Source organism: Sarcophilus harrisii, chromosome 2 (genome assembly GCF_902635505.1).
Source record: "Sarcophilus harrisii chromosome 2, mSarHar1.11, whole genome shotgun sequence".
Lineage (NCBI taxonomy): Eukaryota > Metazoa > Chordata > Mammalia > Dasyuromorphia > Dasyuridae > Sarcophilus > Sarcophilus harrisii.
Window position 1 is genome coordinate 500916010 of NC_045427.1, and position 22893 is coordinate 500938902.

Here is a 22893-nt window from a genome sequence, read left to right on the forward strand (position 1 = left end):
ATAAAAAAAAAAGAAAATAAATTTATTGGAATAAGAAACAAACAAACAAAAAAGAAGTTCTTATACATAAGGGGAAAAGTGTATTTCTTATATATACTCTTTCAATATAAGCTCATTTTTATCCCCAGGTAGAACTGGCAGAAATCTGTACCAAGAGTGAGCGTTATATTGGCACTGAAGGAGGAGGCATGGATCAGTCCATATCATTTCTTGGAGAGGAAGGAAAGGTAGGTGATAGTGATCATTTGGAAGTACCAACTGTGAGAAACCACATAGAGAAGAAAGTATTGACATATACACAATGTTTAGTCACAGACAAGTTCTATCAGACTTACTCTTTCAGATTTCTCTAAACATTTTCCAACACCATTTTTTTTTCAAGTTCACTCTCAATACTTATCTAACAGTACCACAAGCTTATCTCTTAAGTTTTTGATCTATTTCACTATTTTCTTAATGTCCCTTATACTTTCATGATCATATTTCAGTTCACTTTCCCATTTGGTCTTTTATCTTTTTCTTTTATACCCACTTTCTTTCATCATCCAGTTTGTGTAAGAGATTTCTCAATTCTCTGTGTTTGAAATAACTCCCTAAACTTCTCCATCTCATATTCCTTCCAAATTCCCTTGTTGGTTTTTAAACCCAAATGTTAGTTCCTTTACCACATGTATTCATAACCTCGCTTTTTATAATTTGCTCTTTAGTAATATTTCTTTCTATAAACATTTTAAGACCTAGGCTGTGGGGAAGAAAATGTTGACAGTCAGCCAGAAGTAGATTCCTATGCTGGTTGCCACTTCCCCTTGGCTATCAGCTCCCTCAAACAGAATAGAAGTTTTTGGTTGCTGTCCAGAAACTGCCCACTTCCAAAATAGATGCAGATATTTCTTCTAAACCTTTTCAGTTTTCAGTACTGCATCAACTTCCTACAGATTTGGCTGTTCTTCAAGAACACCTTTCTATTTAGTATATGTTGTTGAAATATGTTGCTTGAATTCAGATTTCTAAAGCTCCAGGCAAAGAAGTATAGGGGATTTTCTATGGCATAAGATATTGCTTGAGCTTTCAGTTAGAGGACCTAAGTGGCAAGTTTGAAAACAATGGTTCTGAACTACATGTAGCTGTGCTATTTGGTTTATCCAATCTGAGTAGTTAGCAGAAGACTTTGAAAGAATCTTTTTTGTATTGACTGTGTACCTGAATCATTTCTAGGTTTTAATCTGCCATTTTTTCTTTTGAAAGGCCAAGTTAATAGAGTTTAATCCTCTGAGAGCCACTGATGTTCAACTTCCAAGTGAAACAAGTTTTGTAATTGCTAACAGTTGTGTTGAAATGAACAAGGCAGCAACTTCTCATTTCAATACTCGGGTAATGGAGTGTCGACTGGCTGCGAAGGTAACATACCTTGTGAATGCTTGGCAAATTGTGCTGCAGATTTCATATAGGGTTGTTGCTTCTATCACTCCCTGTAGTCCCAATTGCTCTAATGTCACATATTTTTGTGTAATGCTACTAAAAGTACAAGTAGGATGTTGCACTTGGAGGATGAAGTGTTGGAACTAAATTCCACTTGTTCTTTTGCATTCCTCATCAGCTTTCCATTCTAATCATCATCCTTGCACTTCCAAATATTATTTGAGCTTAACCTGGCTCCTCTCCTCAACTCCTACTCTCTCAAAATTATTCCGCTGCCTTGTCACAGTTGGCTCTCCATAATATCCCTAGAATGTAGAATTTCCTGTAGAATGGAAAGAGCTGAGATTCCCAGTCACCAGAGCCCAGCCAATAGAACTCCATTCCAGTTTCTTTTTCTAATATGATTTGTAGACAGCCATCATAGACTTTTGTTGACTGGTTTCTGAGATGGAGATTACTCAGAACAGGGTGTAGAATTTCTGTGTAAAAGCCCTTCACAGGCAAAATTTATGCTTGAAAGGCATTTGTAGTGCTCTTTGAAGGTTTGTAGTTATTTTTCCTGATAGTGAGTTTTTTTTTAATAGCCTGTTTCTTTTTAAAAAAAAAAAAAAATATATATATATCTAAATGATATTTTTATCATACAAAATATTACATTAAAGACATGTCTTATCAGAGAAGAAAGTTGTCCAGTCATGGGGAAGTATACAGATAAGTATAAGAAAAGTATATATTTATATCTGGAGTATTGCTCTGGTGTCCATAAAACATTAGAAGACCCAGGGAAAGACCTTCAGTTTCTTGAGTAGCTCTTTAAGGAGATCTATATTGATGGAGGGAGGGGTCAGTACCTATACCAGTGAACTTTTGGATCTACTAAAGTATTAGTTTATCCTTATCAGTAGGGATTAATCAAGGATAGTCAGGTGGAAGTTAAAAGTCTTGGGTGAGATGCAAATCATTTCATTTATTGGAAGTCCTGGTGACATCAGATCATAAGTAGTGGTAAAGGAGTAGGGGAAAAAGCACAGAAGAGAGAAAGAGAGAAATCACAAAAATCCAGACATTATTGAACCCTTGTAGAATGCCTTAATTCTTTATCTTAGTTTTGTGCTCAATTTTAGAATTAATATTTTATTAAGTAGCTGATTAGTAAGCTGTTGTATAACTGGGATCACATCTTAAACTTCTTTTATATGATTGTATTGCAAAGGTTTTTGCTTAATAAGTAGGAGAGGGAGAGAACACACATTTATGAAGTGCCTGCTACGTGCTAGACACTATGATGAGCACTTTACAAATATTATCTCATTTGATCCTCACAATAATTCTGCAGAAGTAGGATGTTGGGGGAAATGAGGTAGAGGTTAAATGCCTTGCCCCCAGAGTTAGGGTTACACAGCTAATAGTAAGTTACCGAAAGCAGATTTGAATTTGGGTCTTTGTGACTTCAGGTCTATTGCTCAGAAACTGTCATCTAACTGCTATATGTGCTGAAGGATTTTTAGAGGGGAAACGGAATACAAACTAGTTGTAGTGCTCTTTCCTAATTAAACAAGGAGATTTGACTAGTTTCTATTTAATAACATTTAAAAACTAGTGTGGGACACATTGAGCTTGAAGATTGGCTTTAGAATTCTGAAATCAACTTCCTCAGTGACTCCCTTCATGGGTTTAAACAAGGGATTTGACTCATTATTAGGATCATATATTGAGAGGTAGGCAGAACTGTGGAACTCCTCTTCTTTTACTACCCAACTATAAAGTTGAGAAGTTTCAGAGATCTTACAAGTGATTTGCCTTAGGTCCCATTCAGAACTAGTACAGTTCAGAGTTAGGGTTATCTGAATACAGGTCTCTGATTCCAACAAAACTGTTCTTTTCAAAACACCATATTGTATCTTAAACTTCTGTCTTCCATTTTCATTTTTGGTGAAAATCAATGTTAGGACCCTTCTACTAGTAGGATATGGGTTAAGAAATTAATGAATAGTAGTAGAATCAATTTTATAACTCTTTGGGTGTGAATTCAGAGGTTATAGCAAGAAAAAATAACTCAAAGAAAAAGAAGAGCAAGAATGAAAGATGATCATCTGATGAGGCTTTACAAATAGTTTAGAAAAGAAGGAAAGAAAAAGGAAAAGATATGCCTAATTGAATGCAAAATTCTAGAGAAAATTAAGGAGAAAAAAGAAAATTTTCTTAAATGAGCAATGCAAAGAAACAAAAGAAAACAATAGAATGGAAAACACAAAAGATCTCTTCAAGAAAATTAGAGGATATTAAGGGAATGTTTCATGTATAAATGGGCATGATAAAAGACACAAATGATAGGGACTTAACAGAATCAGAAGAGAATAAGAAGTGGCAGGAATATACAGAATAAATATAAAAGAAAGTTCTTAACAACATTGAAAGTAGGATGGTATGATTTCTGATCTAGAGCCAGACATCCTAGAGAATTAAATCTAGTGGTCTTGCTTTACTTTCAATAAGGTTAGTAGAAGTGATGGGATTCCAATGAGCTATTTAAAATCCTAATGATGATGCTGTTATAGTATGGCACTCAATGTGCCAACAAATTTGGAAAGGTTAATAATGGTCACTGAATTAGAAAGGATCTTAAAGGAAGTAATATGCCAATGAGTGTTAAAATTGTCAGGCAGTTGTGCTCTTTTCATATGCCAACAAAATTATTCTTAAGATTCTGCAAAGTAGGCTTTAGCAATGTGTGAACCAAGGTTTACCAGAAGAGCAGGCTGGTTTTCAAAAAGCCAGAAGAACTAGAGACCAAATTGGCAACATTCATGAATTATGGAGAAAACAAGGAAGTTCCAAAACAAACTTCTACTCCTTTACTAACTGTACTAAACCCTTTAATTATGGGGATCACAACAAGATGTGTCAAGACCTCAAAGAGATGAGAATACAAGATGATCTTACTTGTCTCCTGAAGAATTTGCATGTGGGTCAAGAACCAACAATTAAAACCTAACATGAGGGGCAGCTAGATAGTATAGTGAATAGATTATCAGTCCTGTAATCAGGAGGACCTGAGTTGAAATCTGGCCTAGACACTTAACATTTCCTAGCTGTGTGACCCTGGGCAAGTCACTTAACCCCAGTTGTCTCAGGAAAAAACAAAACAAAAACAAAAACCTAACATGGAATAAAGATTGCAAAAGGAGTACAATAAGGATATTGTTACCTTATTTAATCTATATGTAGAGTGCATTATACAAAATGACTGGATGAATTAAGGTTGCTAGGAAAAAAATATACTTGGATATGTAGATGATATCACTCTGATGACAGAAGGTAAGGAGGAATTAAGAGACTTCTTGATGAGGATGAAAGTGGAGAATATAAAAGCTGGCTTGAAGCTTAACATAAAAAAACTAAGATCTTGCCAGCTGCTTCCATTATTTCGTGGCAAATAGAGAGAGAAGAAATGGAAGCAGTTTCAGTTTTATATTCTTGAGCTCAAAGATCACTGCAAAGAGTTATTGCAGCCATGAAATTAAAAAAACAAAACAAAACTCTTGTTCCTTGGAAGGAAAGCTATGGCAAATCCATTCAGCATCTTAAAAAACAGAGACATCACCTTGCTGACAAAGTTCCATAGAATGAAAACCATGGTGAAAAACCATGGAAACTTTGAGAGTTGGACCATAAGGAAAGCTGAATGGCATAGATTTGATGCCTTCAAATTGTGGTTCTGGAGAAGATTTTTGAGAGTCACTTGGAAAACAATATCAAATTCCTCAGTACTTAAAGAAATTAATTGGGAGCAGTTAGGTGGCACAGTGGATAGAACTTCAGCTCTGAAGTCAGGAGGACCTGAATTCAAATTCTTAGATATTTAACACTTCCTAGCTGTGTGACCCTGGACAAGATCCTCAGCCAAAAAAAAAAAAAAATCAAAACTGTTTATTGGAAGGTCAAATACTGAGGCTGAAGTTTAAATACTTTGGCCAATAATGAGAAGATGAGACTCATTGGGAAAGATCCTGGTGTTGATTACAAAGGAAATTGATTGCAAAAGAAAAAGGGGATGGCAGATGAAATGGATAGATAATCCATGGAAACAACAAACATGAACTTGGACAAATTTTGAGAGGTAGTGGAAGATACAGAGAAGCTGACATGGTATGGTCCATATAGCCATAGAGTCAGACATGAATGAATGAACAACAAGGAAAAATTAATGAGAAATGTATAAGGCACTTTAACTTGGAACCAGGAAGACTTACCTCAGATCCTAGCTGTGTGACTGACCACGAGCAAGTCACTTAACCTCTGTTTACCTCCATTTTCTCATCTTTAAAAATGAGAACATGGAACACTATAGCCTTTGTGGTCCTTTGTAGATTTAAATCTTAGGGTTAGAGCTTGAGCTGGAAGGGACTTTAGAGGCTATTAAGGTCAATCTCTTCATTTTTTAGATAAAGAAATTCTGAATGTCTGGGAAAGATAATGAGCTGCTAAGGATCACATAGCTTATAGGTGTCTGAGCTTAGATCTGGATCATCATGGCATATAACATTGGTCCTGAATGTTGGCAGCTTATCTGTGCTATTAGAAAAAGAGTGCTTTCTTTCTTCCCTTATCCAAATGCTGAATGGAGAAGGACTTAGAAGAAATCAGTTGGGGCACTGGACCCAGAGGAGGCAAACTCTTTCACTGATGCTTTGTCCTTGAGAAACAGCAACCTTCCTTGCTTCCCTCATCTGTAAATCATCTTACTGTCTCCAGATCCAAATTTCAAAGGGTCTCAACTGTGTTTCCCTATTCCACTCCTGGAATTGTGTGCTGCTCAGCTGCCCATAGGAAATTACAGTCGATGTTGAGGGCATGTGGTAGATTTCATCGGTAATTGAAATGCACACTAAATTGGCTGTGTGGACCTTCCAGATGAAAGCTAAGTGGACAATTGGGCTAACCATTAGCAAATTGCGGATGTAGTTGGATTGAATGTGAAATTCTGTAAGTCAGTGCCTCTGTGTGCAGATCAATCACACATAGGAAAGGAGAGGCTAGCTTTTGAAAACTGAGCCCTGGAGCCATTTTCCTTGCATCTTACATACCCAGATGCTATGGATTCTGTTCCCTGGAGAGACTTCTGGGGACTAGAAATTGGGACTTGGGTGTTGAATAATGAAGAGAGGCTTAAATTTCTTGGCAAGGTTCGCTCCAAGATTCTCTAAAGCTTTTCCTTGTTTTTTCATGGTTATTTCCAAATTTAAATACTTGACAAAACTATTTCTAAGGTTTAATCTGTGGCATGAACTTATGTGAGTTGATTAACTTGAATTCTACCATTTCACTATGTTGGATTTAGACATAATGTTGGGACAGGCTGTCAGTCTTTGGGACTGTCAACCTAGAATTTAACCAGCAACTATTACAAGACCTTATATGGTAAAGAAAAAAGAAAAAGCATTGGACTTGAACAGGAAAAATGTGAGCTCAAAGCTCAACTCAGCTATTTAATAACCATGTGCTCAAAATAAGTTATTCACTTCTCAATTCCTTCATTTATGACGTGGAAATAGTTATATTTGTACTCAAGGCTTAGCTGTTTAACTTATAAGCTAACGTGAAGATTTCCAGCACCTAGAATAATGTTCAGCACAGTTAAATACTTAGTAAGTGCTTGTCAATTGATTGGTTGAGCAATATCTTTGGGCAAGTCAGTTAAATTCTCTGAACTTCCTTTTTAGTATCTGTAAAATGGGGGTGATGATGCTAGTAATGATGCTTAGTTAAGTTCTAATGAGAATTGAATGAGATAATGTATGCAAAGTGCATTGAAAAAATGTTATGGAACTGATTGATATTTTCAGTTTATAGTCCTACTATTTCCCAGGTACTGTGTTAAGCGCTGGGGATACAAAAGAAAAGTAAAATACAGTCTCTTCCCTGGAGGAGTTCTTAGTCTACAGGGAGGCAATATTCAAATAACTAATGCTATATGAACATCCTGCTATTAGCATTATAAACATTAGATGCTTTAAGCCAGATTTAGTGGAATAGCAGGGAAAAACAAAGTCATTTAGAATAAGTTTTAGATTTATTTCTGTGCTTTAAAAAGGGGTATAAAATGTGTTAAAACAAAAGACACTGTTGTCTGGTTTCCCAGGTCATTTTTAAAAGCATTAACTCTTTTCAAATGTACAATCTGAGGTTTTTAAAAGTATCATTGAATAAAACTGTTTATTATTAATGTTTCCTTGAAATTAATGGTCTTAACCAAAATACAAAGCTCTTTTGGTACACCCTGCTTCCTTCACAGAATAAGGAAAATCTAATAATTGGTGTTGCAGTAGAATAAATTAGTTGCACATTTCCTTATGGAGTTTTCTCCTTTTTCCTTTCTTATTTCTTCTCACTGTTTATTTTCTTAGGCCTTGTTATATCTTGGACCCAGGAAATGAAGCTTGATTGGCCTTAGTATCTATTCCAAGAATTAGGGAAAAGAGACTATCTGAACTCAAGCCTTTTCTCCTCTTTTGAGTGGCACCTCCTTTTAGGGGACCCATGCAGTGGCCAGGAGAATAAACTATGGTGGATTAAGGAAAAATGATAGAAAGAGAGAGCATACCCTGGTTTGAAGGTTCCCCAAAAAATCTTTCCAAGAAGTTCCTGCTGGTCCCAAGAATTTGGTACATGCTTAACTTAGGGTACTCTCTCAGAGGAGAAGAGAATATACAACTTTACCCTATCATTAGTTGAATGAAAATGGTTTTTCATAAATTCCTCAATGAAGTTTTCATTTAAAATATCATCCAGACATCCAGATATTCAAGTTCATTAACTACCTTCCAAGTGTTATCTAGTAAACAGGAGAAGTCCTAACTAGATTATTGATGACATGACTCCCTCAGACCCAGATCATGTTGGACTAGTTTTCTGTAAATGTTGTAGAGGCGGGGTGTACTAAGGATAAATCATCTGCCTAGGGATTAAAAGTACATAACTATCCATGGAAGTCGCCCTGTGGGAAAGGAGGGACAGGCATAACATCAATAAAAGATTAGGTTTTTTTTTTAGAAGGACAAAGACTTAATATTTCTGGTCTTTGAACATCTGTCATATAAGAATGGGAAATTCCAAACATCTGAACCCACTCTATTTCTCAGCAATGGTGGGGAGCTTGGGTAGGTTGAGCAGAAAGAAATTCATCTTCATGTTGGATTTAGCTAATTAAAACGTGGCCTTTTGATTTCTGAATAGAAATTGATCATTGTCTTGATTTGAATTTGTAGTTCCTGGCTAAATACAAAGGCCTGGAATGGAACAAAGCCCTATGCTTGGAGGAGGTACAGGTCACACTAGGATTAAGTCTGGAGGAAATGCTGTTGCTAGTGGAAGAAGTCTTCCATTCAGAACCTTACAGCCCAGAAGAAGTCTGCAGTTACCTAGAAATTAGCCTGGAGAAGCTCAAGACCACAATCCTTTGCAAGAACACTCAAGATGGTAAGTCCTGAGAACCTCCAATCAAAAATGAGTGGCTTCCACTCCTTCAGATGATTAAAACCCAAGTTCCCAAGTGAAATATATTAATTTTCAAGCATTCTGGAGTGAAAATCTAAATATGTAATTCCTTGGCCTGGCCTGTTTCTCCCACACATAACCATCCTTTGGTCATTTTATTACTAATAGAAAGTATTTTCAATGAGAGCAGGACCTCCCAAGTAATATGTTATTATAGCCAATGGAATCATGAATACTCAACTGATTTGTGACAGGTGATGGTTTCCACCATAGCTTGTGGCCCATATTCTCTCTTTTTGTTAAATTTGTTAGATATATTTTAATTTCCCTAGATATCTTGTCTGGCAACACCAGAACCAGAGATGGACATAGAAGGTATAGATTTATGAAGAGAGTACAATTCCCTTTCTTGAATTTGGAAATGGAAGATGGTCAATTTGATGGAGGAAAGACCAATTGAGACTGTCAGCTCTTATCCATGACTTTGTAGCTAGTAGAGCTAACCCTATAGTCATGTTTTAAACACAGATCTTTTGACATGTTGACTAGCTTGTTACTCACTTTACCATGTTGCCTTTCTTGAAGCACAAAAATTGCTGGAATCATTTCCTCTGTTTGTTTCTTCCTTTCTATCCCTGTCACTCGTGCCTTAATACAGATTCTTCTTTCTCCGCTTTTGATAATTACAGTTAACTTTTTAGTTGGTCTTTCCTGCTAAGTCTTTCTATTTTGCCCTTCAAATCATCATTTGCAGTGTTTGCCAGACTTCTCTTCCTTCCTACAATTCCTAAGAGAAATTGTCTTCTAGAAGGAAGCTGCTGTTCTCGGTTTTGGGAGAGATAGGAAGAAGGGAAAGAAGCTAGAAAGGTCATCTTGGGAAGAGATGAAGTGACTTTAGAGAACTAAGGCTACAGACAAATAAGTCATTTTTCAACAGACAGTGAAACTCACATCAAGTTATCAGTAAAGAGATTGCATGGCCCCATCTCTGGGATTTGGTTTTCAAGTTATTAAGGGTTTCAAAGGGAAATTTCTCTGCAAAGGCAGTAACTAAGTGGTAGTGGCATATAAAGCACTAAGCAGAGACTTCATGAGAACCATGAAAATTTATTGATGAGACTTGGGCAATGTTGCTATGGTTCTGTGAGTAAAGTTGTCAAAAACTTTTATGTTTAATTTTAAGTATGTAATTTTCATGTAATTGTAAGCCTGCCTTCTTTGTTTGTTTTTTGAAGAGTACTTTTGATTTCACTGGCATAGGGAAATTATTCTTTCCCCTTATCTTCCCTTTCCCCCTTGTTAGGAAACTTACTAATTCATTTTGGGCATTGAGGAGTTAGGCAATACTAAGTAAGATCCTCATCAAGCCTAGGATCTTTTTAAAAATGTATGCCACAGAACTAGAAAAAGTTTGTAAGGGTAACTGTAAAAGTGAAGAGGATATTGTGGTAAGGAATTACTCTTTAAAAAAAAATATGTTCAAATAAAAAGAATTGAGGAAATATGAAAAATATGAAAAAATGGGTAGATTAAAATGCATGTTAGAGGAGTTTGATCTTACACCCAGGTATATACTGTGCTTCTTTTGCAGTCATTAATGAAGTCATTTCCTCTGTTTCCTTCTCTCTATTCCCATTCCACAACCTAGTTTAGTTTCTCATATCTTCCTTCTTGGACAATTGCATTTTTTTTGGCCTTTCCTTTTATTCATGTTTTGTGAACATAATTTTTAATTTCTTTATGAATCTTTCCCAACCATCTTTTCTTCTCTCTCCCTTTTCTGTCTATATGCTTCCATTTATACTTTTTCATTTCAATTTGCCCCCTTTTCTTTAACATTATGGAATACTTTGCATTATTCTCATCTTGCCTGATATTGTCTTGTATCATTATATTATCATTTTAAACTTCTTGAATGAACTTTTATTTCATCTGAGTTTTACTAGATCTTTGTATCTCAGCACCTTGTACACTTTAGGTCCTTGCTAAGTCATTTTATTCAAATTATAAAGCACCGAAAACTGATCCTTTGATATATAACCTGTAGGTATTTAGCTTTTTTGGTCACAGTGTAGTGAACTGAGTTGTATTTAAGAAATAGTCAAGTGCTTTCAGAATTCTTGTACAGTTCATCATAGATAGCTTTCAACACCCATTATTTGATAAACATAGTTTGGATTATTTTTTTCCTTGAATGACCCTGTTATGAATGGGAGTTGTATTGGCAGTCTACCAATTCTTGTCACAGTTTATGAAGACAGGTCACAAATATTGGCCAACATTTCTGCAGTTTCAGCCTTGTTTCCTTTGGAATCCTTGGGTGACTGCCATTGAGTCTCAGTGATTTATTTATTTCCACTTTGTCAATTATGTTTAGAACATCTCGTCTGCTTACCAGTGTTTGATTTTTCCAATTAAAAAAGATAGTTTGGGAGTGAGAGGCTCCAAACCTCTCAGTAAAACTGATGTAAAGAGAATTTGTTGAATGTTTTTCTGTCAACTTTTCACTTTTAGACCATGCCTTTTGTTCTTTAACAATTGAACAGAATTGAATCAAGTGATCTCTGACTCTCCAGCTAATAACTTCCTGTCTCTGATCTATTAGAAGAAACTTTTATTATTGACCACATAATTCCTTTCAAGATGCTCCTAAAAAGCATTTTGATTTACCTTTTTTTTCATGTTTTCTGGGCTTCTCAATTCTTTCCATCTGAACAGACTTCCACTTAAAAAAAAGATTAATTCCTTGCCACAAAACCATTTGTCACTTTTCCAGTTACCATGATAGGCATTTTCTGGATCTGTGGCATATATTTTTAAAAAGAAGAAAATATTAAATTGGCTTATAGTCACAGCAATGGTAATTGGGAATCCACCGATTTGGGCCCTGAACAACTTAACCCCCTAAAGGCTTTATTAACACTTTTCAGCCTGGGCTGGCCATTGACTTGGACTGCTATACTAAATGTGCCAGGACTGAGAGGAGTGGATGCTATTCTTGTACCCCAGAAATTCCCAACCAGGACCCTCAGTGGAGAAGAAACCACCTCCCACATTCCATAGCCTATCTACAGCTTACACAGATGAGCAGACCTTGTGGTGCTCCTTCCTTGCCAAAACAACCAATAACGTTGCTATGTTGGTGGTAGTCCCTCCAGGATGTGGAGCAGTGGGATACATAGACAAAGTCAGACCATGTAGCATTTGCTAGGAGGTGTTGAGCAGAGCTGTGACTAGAGTGCTGTTTTAGAACACCTATATTCAGGAGGTATACTTCCTCCCTTGTAGTATCCCTCTTGTGCTTCAAAATCTTCCACCCACCCCAAGTCCTTCCTGTAATCAAGAGAAATTAGCAAGAAAAATAGAACAAGTTTCCTAATTTTGACAGTCTGTACAACACTGGAGCTGCCGAAGATAGAACATCAGGCTGGAGTAAGAAGTCAGTTCAAAGTCAGTTTCAGACACAAATCACTTAAATTCTATCTGCCTCAATGTTCCCATTTGTAAAATGAGGATAATAAAAGTACCTTCTTCCCAGGATTGTTATGATGATCAAATGAGGTAATATTGGTAAAGCATATAGAAAATTCTGTAAATGTTAGTTATTATTGTTAACTGTGTGAACGTGGACAAATCACTTAAGCTCTGTCTGCCTCAGTTTTCTTAACTATAAAATGGGGATAATAGGAGCACCCAACTTATAGGGTTGTTATAAGAATCAAATGAGCTTATATTGGTAAAGCACTTAATAGGTGCTTAAGAAATGCTTAGTCCTTTCTCTCCCTCTTCCATTGGGACCTTAGTAAACTTTCAGATTTGCTTCTCTCACAGCAAACATTTGTCTGAAGACTGATAATTAGTGGTGGAGGCAAAGAAAGATTAAACAAACTCATAACTGTTGAATCACAGGTACTTTTCTTCTTCCTATTAATTACTTATATTCTGGTCTAGCTTTGTCCTTGGCTCATTCCATCATCCATGAAAATTCCTACCTATGCCAAATATGAATCAAAGGCTTCCTAATTTTCACATTTAGCTTTCTTTTCCTATTTGACTGTAAACTCTTTGAGGGCAGGATCTCTTGTCATCATTGTATTCTCAGTACTTAGCCATGTCATTTGTGGTGCCTAATTTCTGTTTGTTGAATTGATTGGGAAAGATAGGGTTTGAGGAGAAAGGTTGGTAGGAAGTGTCTCCATGCAAAATTGTGATTTGTAAGTTCCATTCAACCTGCCAATTTTTTTGAGGCTTACATGTGATTGCTGCTCTTCTCTTTCCCAGTCTGTCAATGAATGACATGCTAGGCTGTTCAGAAGCTATCCTTGTTACTTACATGTCTTGACAAACAGGATGAGAGTTGCCACGATTCCAAATACTTTATGGTCCAAGGACACTGCACTGTTTGGGTCCTATGATTTCTAAAGTAATGATTATTATTATTCACACACACACACAATTATTCACACAAATGTGATGCTATCTGAATAGATGGTTCTTGGAGAAATATCCAAGGTATTGCATTATAATTATTAATAATGAATGGCAAGCTTTCTAGCTGCACCCTAAGAAAAAAATTAAATTGTCACTCATTTACTTAGCTCTGATTTCTCATAAGGATCAAGAATACTAAAGATTTGAACCAAATAATACCCTTTGAAGATCACGTAATATTAAGGATGATATCTTTTTTAAAAATAGTATTTTATATTTTCCAAATACATGAAAAATTAGTTTTCAACATTCACCTTTGCTAAGTGTAAGATGTTTCTAGATTATCCAGACCAAGATGTCTCAAAGGCAGGTGGAGGTGTGTCTAGAGGCCAACAAATGGGTTAGTGCTGAATAAGTAGATGTGAGAATCATTAGCCAGACATGATCATTGAGTCTCTGGGGGCTGATGATGGTATTGTATACCTGTGGGATGCCCATAATTAGTGGTCATGACCTGGATGAATATCCAGCAAAGGAGACTAAGAAGGAACAGTTAGACAGGCAGGGAGAGAACCAGCATAAAGTGTCCCCAAAACCTAGGAAGAAGTGAGTATCAAAGAGAATTAGAGTGATTGACAACATTCAAAGTTGCAGAGACATCAAGAAGAGAGAAGAAAGAGAAGACCTTTAGATTTGGCAATTAAACAATCCTTAGTCACTTGGAGAGAGAGCAGTTTCAGTTGAATAATGAGGTTGGAAGTCAGACTAAACAATTAGGAGAGTGAGAGGAAAGGGGAGGTACTTTTTGCAGATGTTCTCAAGTTGTTGAGCTACAAAAGGGAGGTTTTTTTGAGGATGGAGGAGATATGAGCGTATTTGTGGGGATTGGGGAAACATTTAGGCAGAGAAAGATGAAGATAAGTGAGAATGGGGATTATAAAAAGAAGTCTTCTGAAGAAGATAGAATGGAATGAGGGATCTCATGTGCATTTATCTTGTCAGAGATACACATATGACACAGAAGTAAAGGAGGAGATAGTGGCATATGACATCTGAATGATGAGAAAAGCAGCAAAAGTACATTCTGAAAAAGTAAATGGCCTCAGTATTTTTAGTAAAATAGAAAGGTAGTTTCCATGGGAGGTTTGAGGAAAGATAAAAAGGGTTTTGAAAGTCTCAATGGGATAGTATATCTGGAAGTATTCTGAAAGATCCCATTTTCCATGTTTTCCTCAGATCAGAAGAAGTGGCTTAGACTTGAGATGTTAGACAATAGTGCCTAGAAAGTAAATCTTTCAGAGTTAAACAGATTGGACTGTGCCTTCACTGCATAGCTAGAGATTTGCCAACAAAAATGTGGGAAGTTCAGAATCCACAATCCAATAATCTAGTTTTAAGGCCTGATTACTTTGTCATATCATCCTATTATGCTTGCATCGTTTTTGCCCACTCATCCAGGATGTTTGGAGCACTTATCCAACCATCCCCCCTACTCTCCTCTCCCCTCCAATATTACCAAAAACCCAAAAATAACCCCCTCTCCTAAACAAACTTTTTCCTTTCTTTTCATAGCAGAAATAGACTTAGAAGTATTCAGATGACCTAAGTTGGATATATTGAAGATTAATAATAAGATTAATAGGGCATGATGAAAATGAACAGGACTCAGTTTTTTTTTATGGATAGAATTTCAGGCCAGCAATATAAATCTGGATAGATTTTTATGAAAATGCTAGGGTAGAGAATTAATAAACTTAGAATCCCAGGAGTTTGGAGTCTAGTCCTGCAGTTTTGCTACTTTGCTGGAAAAAGTTTATTGTTGGACCAGTTTTTGGAGGAAGCCCATATTCCTGAGACCATGAGGCATCAGAATCATGGATTCTATTTTTGTAAAGACAGCAAAGCTAGATAAAGATTAGAGGACAGACTCCTCATTGACTGGGTTTTTCCTACTTCAAACAGGAGTTTGGTTAGTAGCACTCTACAAAAAGAACAAAAACTTATTCTTTTTTTTAATATATGACAAAATCTACCAATTTATTTATTTATTTGTTTTTTTATCTTTTTATCTTTTTATCTTTCAAAATACATGCAAAGATAGTTTTCAACATTCACCCTAGAAAAATCTTGTGTTTTCAGATTTTTTTTCTCTCACTTCCTTCCCTCTCCCCGAGAGGGAGAGGGAAAATAATCCAATATAGGTTAAACATTGCAATTCTTCTAAACCTATTTCCACATTTATCATGCTATAGAAGAATCAGATCAAAAAGGAAAAATATGAGAAAGACAAAAGCAAGCAAGCAAATAACACCCCACCAGCACCAAGGTGAAAATGCTATGTATGTTGTGATCCACACTCCCTTCCCACAGTCCTCTCTCTAGGTGCACATGGTGCTCTCCACAAGTCTTTTGGAATTGGCTTGAATCATCTCATTATTGAAAAGAGCCAAGCCCATTAGAGTTGATCATCTCATAATCTCTGGTTGCTATAGTCTGGTTGAGCATAGTTCCAAATTGTTCTCCAGAATGGTTGGATCAGTTCATTCACTCCCTCAGAAAGGCTTGAGATATTAGACAAGATCCTACATCCCCTCCAACATTTATCATTATCTGAGAGTTATGTATGAATTGGTACATCAAAAATGTCTTAATTTGCATTTCTCTAATCAATATTTATTCTTTCAGAGATGTTGCTTTTATTATGATACTATGATATTACACTATAGCAGCTTAGTGGAAGATAAGCTCTTTTTAAAAATTTTAAAATGAAAAAAATAAGCTTTAAAACCAAGTTGCTGTCCAATCCATTACTACTCTACTGCATTTTTACTCTTCTTGCCTTGTTGAAGTGTTTGTTTAATTATCTAACTTACAGTTTGATCTTTATTTTTTTCAAACACATGCAAGATAGTTTTCAACATTTACCTTTACAAAACCTTGCGTTCCAATTTTTTTCCCTCCCTCCCTTCACCCTCTCCTGTAAATAACAAGCAATCTATTATAGGTTAAATGTGCATTTCTTCTAAACATATTTCCATATTCTTCATGCTGCCCAAGAAAAATCAGATCAAAAGGTGAACAACAACAACTAAAAAAACATGAGAAAATACAAACAACAAAAAGTGAAAATACGATGATTTGATGCATATTCAGCCTCCCTATTTCTCTCTTTGGATACGGATGGCTCTTTCCATCCATCACAAGTCTATTAGAATTGCCTTGAATCACTTCATTGTTGAAAAGAGCCAAGACCATCACAATTGATCATCACATAATCTTCTTGTTACTATGTAACTCATGATTCTGCTCAAGTGGTCCTCAAAGTGTAGTCCAAAGAATTGTTGGGGTCTCTGAAACCCTTTCAGAGGGTCTACAAATTCGAAATTATTTTTTATTTCTAATATATTAATAGCTATAAATATAACCCATGTGAACAAAAACTCTTTGAACAGATCTTCGATAGTTTTTTTTAACATGAAGATACTGAGAATAAAGGTTTGAGAACCACTGTACTCAGCATCAATTCATGCAAGTCTTTCTATTTTTTTTTTAAATCAGCCTGCTCATCGTATATTATAAAATTATATATATTATAAATATTATAAATATAAATAAATATATTATAAATTATATATATTATAAAATAGTAATTCCATTACATTCACTTATCATAACTTACTTAGCCATCACTTAATTGATGGGTATCCACTCAATTTCTAGTTCCTTGCCACAAGAAAAACCATTTAAAAAAAGGTGGTATGTGGATGTGGATGTATGTGGGTGTGTCTCCTTTTATGATAAGTCTAATTTTGGAGTTTAGTATTTGGTGAAACATTTGTGTGTGCTTTGATATTTTTCAGAAAAATTATAAATCATATGCACCTTTGTTAATTGTGACACCCACATTATCACAATTAATATCTATTTTTATCCAGAGAATTATTGATACATACAACTACATTTCTTGGACTCCTTAATTTTTCTTATTTGTAGTAAAGCAGTGATGATATAAAGGAAAGAATTTGGTCTTTGAGTCAGAACTCAGCCCTGTCACTTACTAGCTCAGTGATTGTGTGTAAGTTAACTAGGCTCCCTGAGCCTCCTTTTCCTCCTCTGTACAGGGATACTTTTATTATTTATCTTACCAGGTCTGTCATTGTGAGCAGGTCATTTGTACTTCCCAAGACTCAGTTTGAAGACCATAATACCTTTAGTGTTTTCGTTTCAAGGTTATTGTGAGGATCAAATGAGATAGTAGTAAAGTATTTTATAAATCTAAAAGTGCTACTTAAGCTACATTACTCATATTAATAATATCTCATTATTGTGATTATAAATTATTATATATTATAATAATCATAAATTATACCTGCTTTTTAAACTTTATTTCAAATTATTCTCTCTATTGTAGCCAAATTGGTCAACTGATAGTTCCCTGATCTCATCCTCCCATTCTTTTTTCTGTATAATCTGCCCCCTATGTCTAGAATGCATCTTTGTTTCCTAATCTTTGCTTGTTGGAATATTTCATTTTCTTTCAGGCCCAGCTCTAGTGCCACCTTTTTCATGAACCCCTCCTTGAGTTCCAAACTTGAACCCTCCTGCCTCAAACTTTCATAGACCACTTTGGATCTCTCCTTTGTTTCTATGCCATTTTATCTTGCCTTGTGCTTGTTGCTATACTTACTATAATCTCCTTTTGTAGACTACACTCCTTGAAAATAAGAATTTTATCTTTTTTTTAATCTTTTTACTCTGAATAGAATACTTTTAGTATATCTCTATCAGCTAATACCTGAAGAATCAAAAGAGCTCTTGACCCAGTGGTCAAAAGAGAGATATATGGTGGATGCAGGGAGCCTTTAGCATATAACCTTTGTTCAAGGCGTGAGGTAAAAGATGTACTATTGGTTCAGGAGGGCATCATGGCCAAATATCCTGAATGCAGAATGCTTACAATGCTAAAGGACCTAGGAAAAAGTCCCTGGTGTGTTGGATCATTTCTGGAGGATTCATGGACAAAGACTATATAGAAAGAGAAGACATTCATTGGTGGTTTGTTCTTTGTATCATATGGGAGTAGGGGTGGGATGATCCAGCTTAATGAGATATACTGAAGTATTTTGACACTTAAAATAGTTCCTTGTACATGGGTCTTTGATCTCATGAATGTCCTTATTCCCACCAACATTAATAAATTAGCTAATAAATGGCCTATAAACAGATTGAGATTAGAGTATGTGCTTATTTAACAGAACATCTTGGATCCTCTTACTTACAAATGAAATTCAATTCTATGCAATAAATATGTTTCTGAGAAATTTATGTAAATCAGATTTTTGTAAACAAAATTTAAATTAAATTTTAAATTAAATTAAGCAAGCAAGCTGGCAACTTGAAGGAATTCCAAAACCGATATTTTGGTAAACGAAAAAATGGCAAACTAATTTAAATGATTGTTATATTGTCATTTTCTTAAAGCTAGGGGGATATATAATATTCTTCATATTTTTAAACTTCAATACTAGTGATAATTGTTGAGCAATTGGTTAGTCTGAGTATATTCTGGTGCCTTTTAAGAAGTACAAGTTGTGACTCTCAGGATTTTCTGTAGCTGCTATTTGCATTTTATCAGTTGTAGCTTAGTCTTTTAGATTTGTAATTGGCTCAAAACTTGCTCATATTTTCAAGGCCATCCTATCCATTAGATGACACTGTCCATTAGAATGACAGTGAAATCAGAAAGCTGTGCTTTGGTGCTCCCTAGAGACATTTCTTTTGGCTACATTTTTATGGTTACCTCAATTAAGCTTGCTTACTAATATCTTCTGTTCCTTGAATTGCCAGTTCTGCTTTACATTGTTTTCTACTCTTTCCTGTTTGAAGGTGCTTCTTCCTGAGAAGGGAAAAGCCAGGTAAGTCTTGGTTGCTTAGTTCTGCCTTCTCTCCGACCTCACCTAAGGATTGAGTCTGCCCCTTTCTTGTTCTTTAGCACATTCTTTCAGGTTTGTGATGTACTGTTGTATTTATTATTGGTTCTGTTCCTCTCTGTCTTAAAAATCCCAGTTCAAGGACAACCAGGTGGCGCAGTGGATAGAGCACTTACCCTGAAGTCAGGAGGACACGAGTTCAAATTTGCCCTCAGACACTTAACACATCCCAGCTGTGTGACCCTGGCTAAGCAAATCACTAAACCCTAATTGCCTCAGGGGTGAAAAATCTGAGTTCATTTGGACAATTTCTGATTCATTACATCGTTTTGTTTTGTGTTTTATTATTTTTCTTCATTAAGAGTGTTCACAGCTTCAATTTTGAATCCCATCTCATAAACCCCATTCCATCTTTAGTGTCGATGTCAAAGCAGAGCTAATTTTTTTTCTGAATTTTTTGAACTCTTCTTCCTCAAAGTCTAAGGTATTATATGTTCCCTCAAGTTTATATGTTCAAGATGACACGAGCAACTTTTCCCCAAACTTCCTTTTATTTTAACAAAGTCAACAATCTGGGTGTTTGTGTGTGTGTGTGAGGTAGTTGACATTAAGTCTTGAATAGCAGCTTCTTTCTTTGCTTTATTTTGTTTTGAGAGATGAAACTGACAGCAAGTCAAGCCAAGAATTTCTCAGAAATTTTGTCTCAAGCAGAATTAGGCTTATAGGAGATAAGGCTGATGAAAGTTTCCCGTTGGTTCTCTGGCGTGCTTCTGGGTCAATTTTGTAATATGTATTAGAAAAACATGGTTCATATTCTGACTAGGTGATTGATAGAATACTCCCACAGTACTATTACTTATTTCGCTTCTATCCTTCCCTAAATGCTTTCTGCTCTGTCCCCGCCCCTCCCATTCTGCTCAGATTAATGGATTACATTGCAAACATATATCTTTATTATATGTATGTCGCTTTTCCCCATTTTGTTATATTCGTTTAATTTAAAACAAGTCTATTCCCTATTCCCCATTCCTTCCCTAACACCCTATATTAATGCCTCATTAAAGTTATAAGGGTGATCCTAGGTTATTGCTGACTGTGCTAGAGAAACACAAAGTCTGGCTGGGTAGAAGGGCATTTAATAGAGCCTGGTGATGGATTGATTGTATGTCTCATATCTAAGGACCAAATATAGCTAATTTGGGGGCATTTCCATGCCAGATTGGACTCATAGTGAGTAATGCAACTGCAGCACCTCACAATAACTATGTATTAAAGCAGAAGAATTATGAGTAACATGCATGGAAGGAGAACTCACAACAGTTAAGTCATAGGTTCTTTTACCATTCCATTGCCATGTTCCCAGTTTTACATTCTTTTCAATTAAATCTCCACTGAGATTTCTGCTCTTTACTTACTTATAATAACATTTAGACTTCTAATATATATTATACTCTGTGTATTAGAATACTCTATTATTATTGCTCTGAACTAGTGTTCCTTTTATTTTCATTTTAGAATTAATAGACATATCTTACATTATTTTTATGTGCATTAGGTTGCTTTTCTCATATTATCAGGTTTTGCAATTTTACTCATATTTACCTCCCAGTATTGATCTATCAAAATCAACTCAGAAAGGTCCATAGTTTTGTAGAGGTATACTCTTTCTATATGAAAAGTTTGTTGTTTTGGGAACAATAGAAACCATATTTTCTGCTTGATATCATAGTCTGGTTCTTAATCAATCAGCATTTATTAAATTCTTATATATTTGACAGTATGCTAAACATTATTACAGCTATGATTGGATAACAGATGAAATCTCCAATATTAAATTAGTAAACATTTATTAAGTACCTACCATGTGCCAGGAACTGTATTAAATGCTAAAGATACTCTGTAGATTTTAGCCTCTACTGCCAAGTTAATTCAAGTGAACTCATGATTTCCCATCACCCTTTCTTTCTTAGCTATATGTGCCAGCCCTCTTGTAGAATGGCCACAGTACATGACAACCTGAAAGTAGAAAAGGGCAGCCATTTGTGCTTTGGTCCATTTTCAAAAATCTGCATTTATCTGGATTGTAACTGATCTGTTCTCTCGTGTGCACCTATTAAGACTATCTTTTCATTATGAAATTGGTCTTTAAAAAAATGTGGTTTGAACTCAGTGCCCAACCTCTTTCAATGGATTTTTGCCTTGGGTGCTACAATAAACTTCTTTACATTTTTTCTTTCTGTTTTGCTTCATTTTTGAGGACAAAGCTTTTCTTTGAATAATTTCCCCCTCAAAAAAAAAAAAAAAAAAAAAAGGAAAAAGACGGTGTGATCTCAAGGAGCTCATAATCTAATGGGGGAAACAATAAACAAATATATATATATATATTTATATGTGTGTATGTGTGTGTATACATATACATATATATATATATGTATATATATATATATATATACATACACATACACACACACATATCATATTTGCCTCAGTTCCTCATCTGTAAAATGAGCTGGAGAGGTATATAACAAACCACAACAGTGTCTTTGCCAAGAAAACTCCATATGGGCTCACAGAGTCAGACATGATTGAAATGACTCAACAGCAACATATACAGTACAAATAAGAAATAATTAATGGAGTAGTCCAGCTTTTTGGGAAGGAAGTGTTGTCCTCGGGACTCTCATCATTTTTGAGGGGGAGGGAAGAATTGTATTCAGGACTCTTCTTTTTTGGGGGGGAGGGAGCGTTGTACTTTACAGTTGCTAAAGAGTCTTTCTAAATTTCTTGTTCATGATTTCTTCCAGCTTCCCCCCTTCTGTTTCCTCAGTGAAACGTTGTGTATTTAATGAATCTTGAGCTGTCTCTGTCACATAATTATAGTGATGATAATTAGCTGAGATTCACAGAGCATCTTAAGGGTGACAAAATATTTTACACATATTAATTCCCTTTTGATCTTAATAGCCCTGTGAAGTGGGTGCTACTGTTGTTATTATCATCCCCTTTTATGGGGAAACATAGAGACTCATAGAAATTATAGTGGCTTATGCATTACAGTGGGAAAGAAGTTTGGTTTTGGAGTCAGAGATTGCTGTTGAGTCCTTGCAATCAGGTCTGACTCTTTGTGACTGCATTTGGGATTTTCCTGGCAAAGATACTAGAGTGGTTTGTCATTTCCTTCTCTAGCTCATTTTAGACTTGGAGAAACTGAGGCAAACGGGGATAAGTGACTTGCTCAGTCACCCAGCTGTTAAGTGTCAGGTGTGGAGTTTTCCTGACTTCAGGCCTGGCGCTCGCTCCATCCACTGCGCCACTTCGATTCAGATTCTGGCTGTGACACTTATTCTCTTGGCCATTTAACTTTTCCCCCTGAATCTCATTTTTCTCAACTGTAAAATGAAGAGATTGAATTCCATGTTTCCTACGGTTCCTTTTAGCTCTAAATCCACGCTGACCAAACTAATGTTAGAGGCAGGATTTGAACCCATTTCTCTGCTGATCCTTCATTCAACACTTTTCCTATATCACTGTGCTCGTTGCTTTATAGTTTTCAAAGCATTTTTGCACATGTGGTTATGTTTCATCTTGGTTAAGTGTAACAGAATTGAAATAAGAA

The 22893-nt window shown here is 35.7% G+C and overlaps 1 protein-coding gene across 2 annotated transcripts in view; it reads left to right on the plus strand.

Annotated features, from left to right (window-relative positions):
- GALK2 (galactokinase 2) overlaps positions 1-22893 on the plus strand; it is a 151026-nt gene that overhangs the window by 108201 nt on the left and 19932 nt on the right. For both annotated transcript variants that reach the window (XM_031955172.1, XM_003755926.4), the window contains 3 exons: positions 129-227; positions 1246-1398; positions 8688-8898. In XM_031955172.1, coding sequence (XP_031811032.1) covers positions 129-227; positions 1246-1398; positions 8688-8898 — 463 coding nt within the window. The remainder of the gene's footprint in view (positions 1-128; positions 228-1245; positions 1399-8687; positions 8899-22893) is intronic.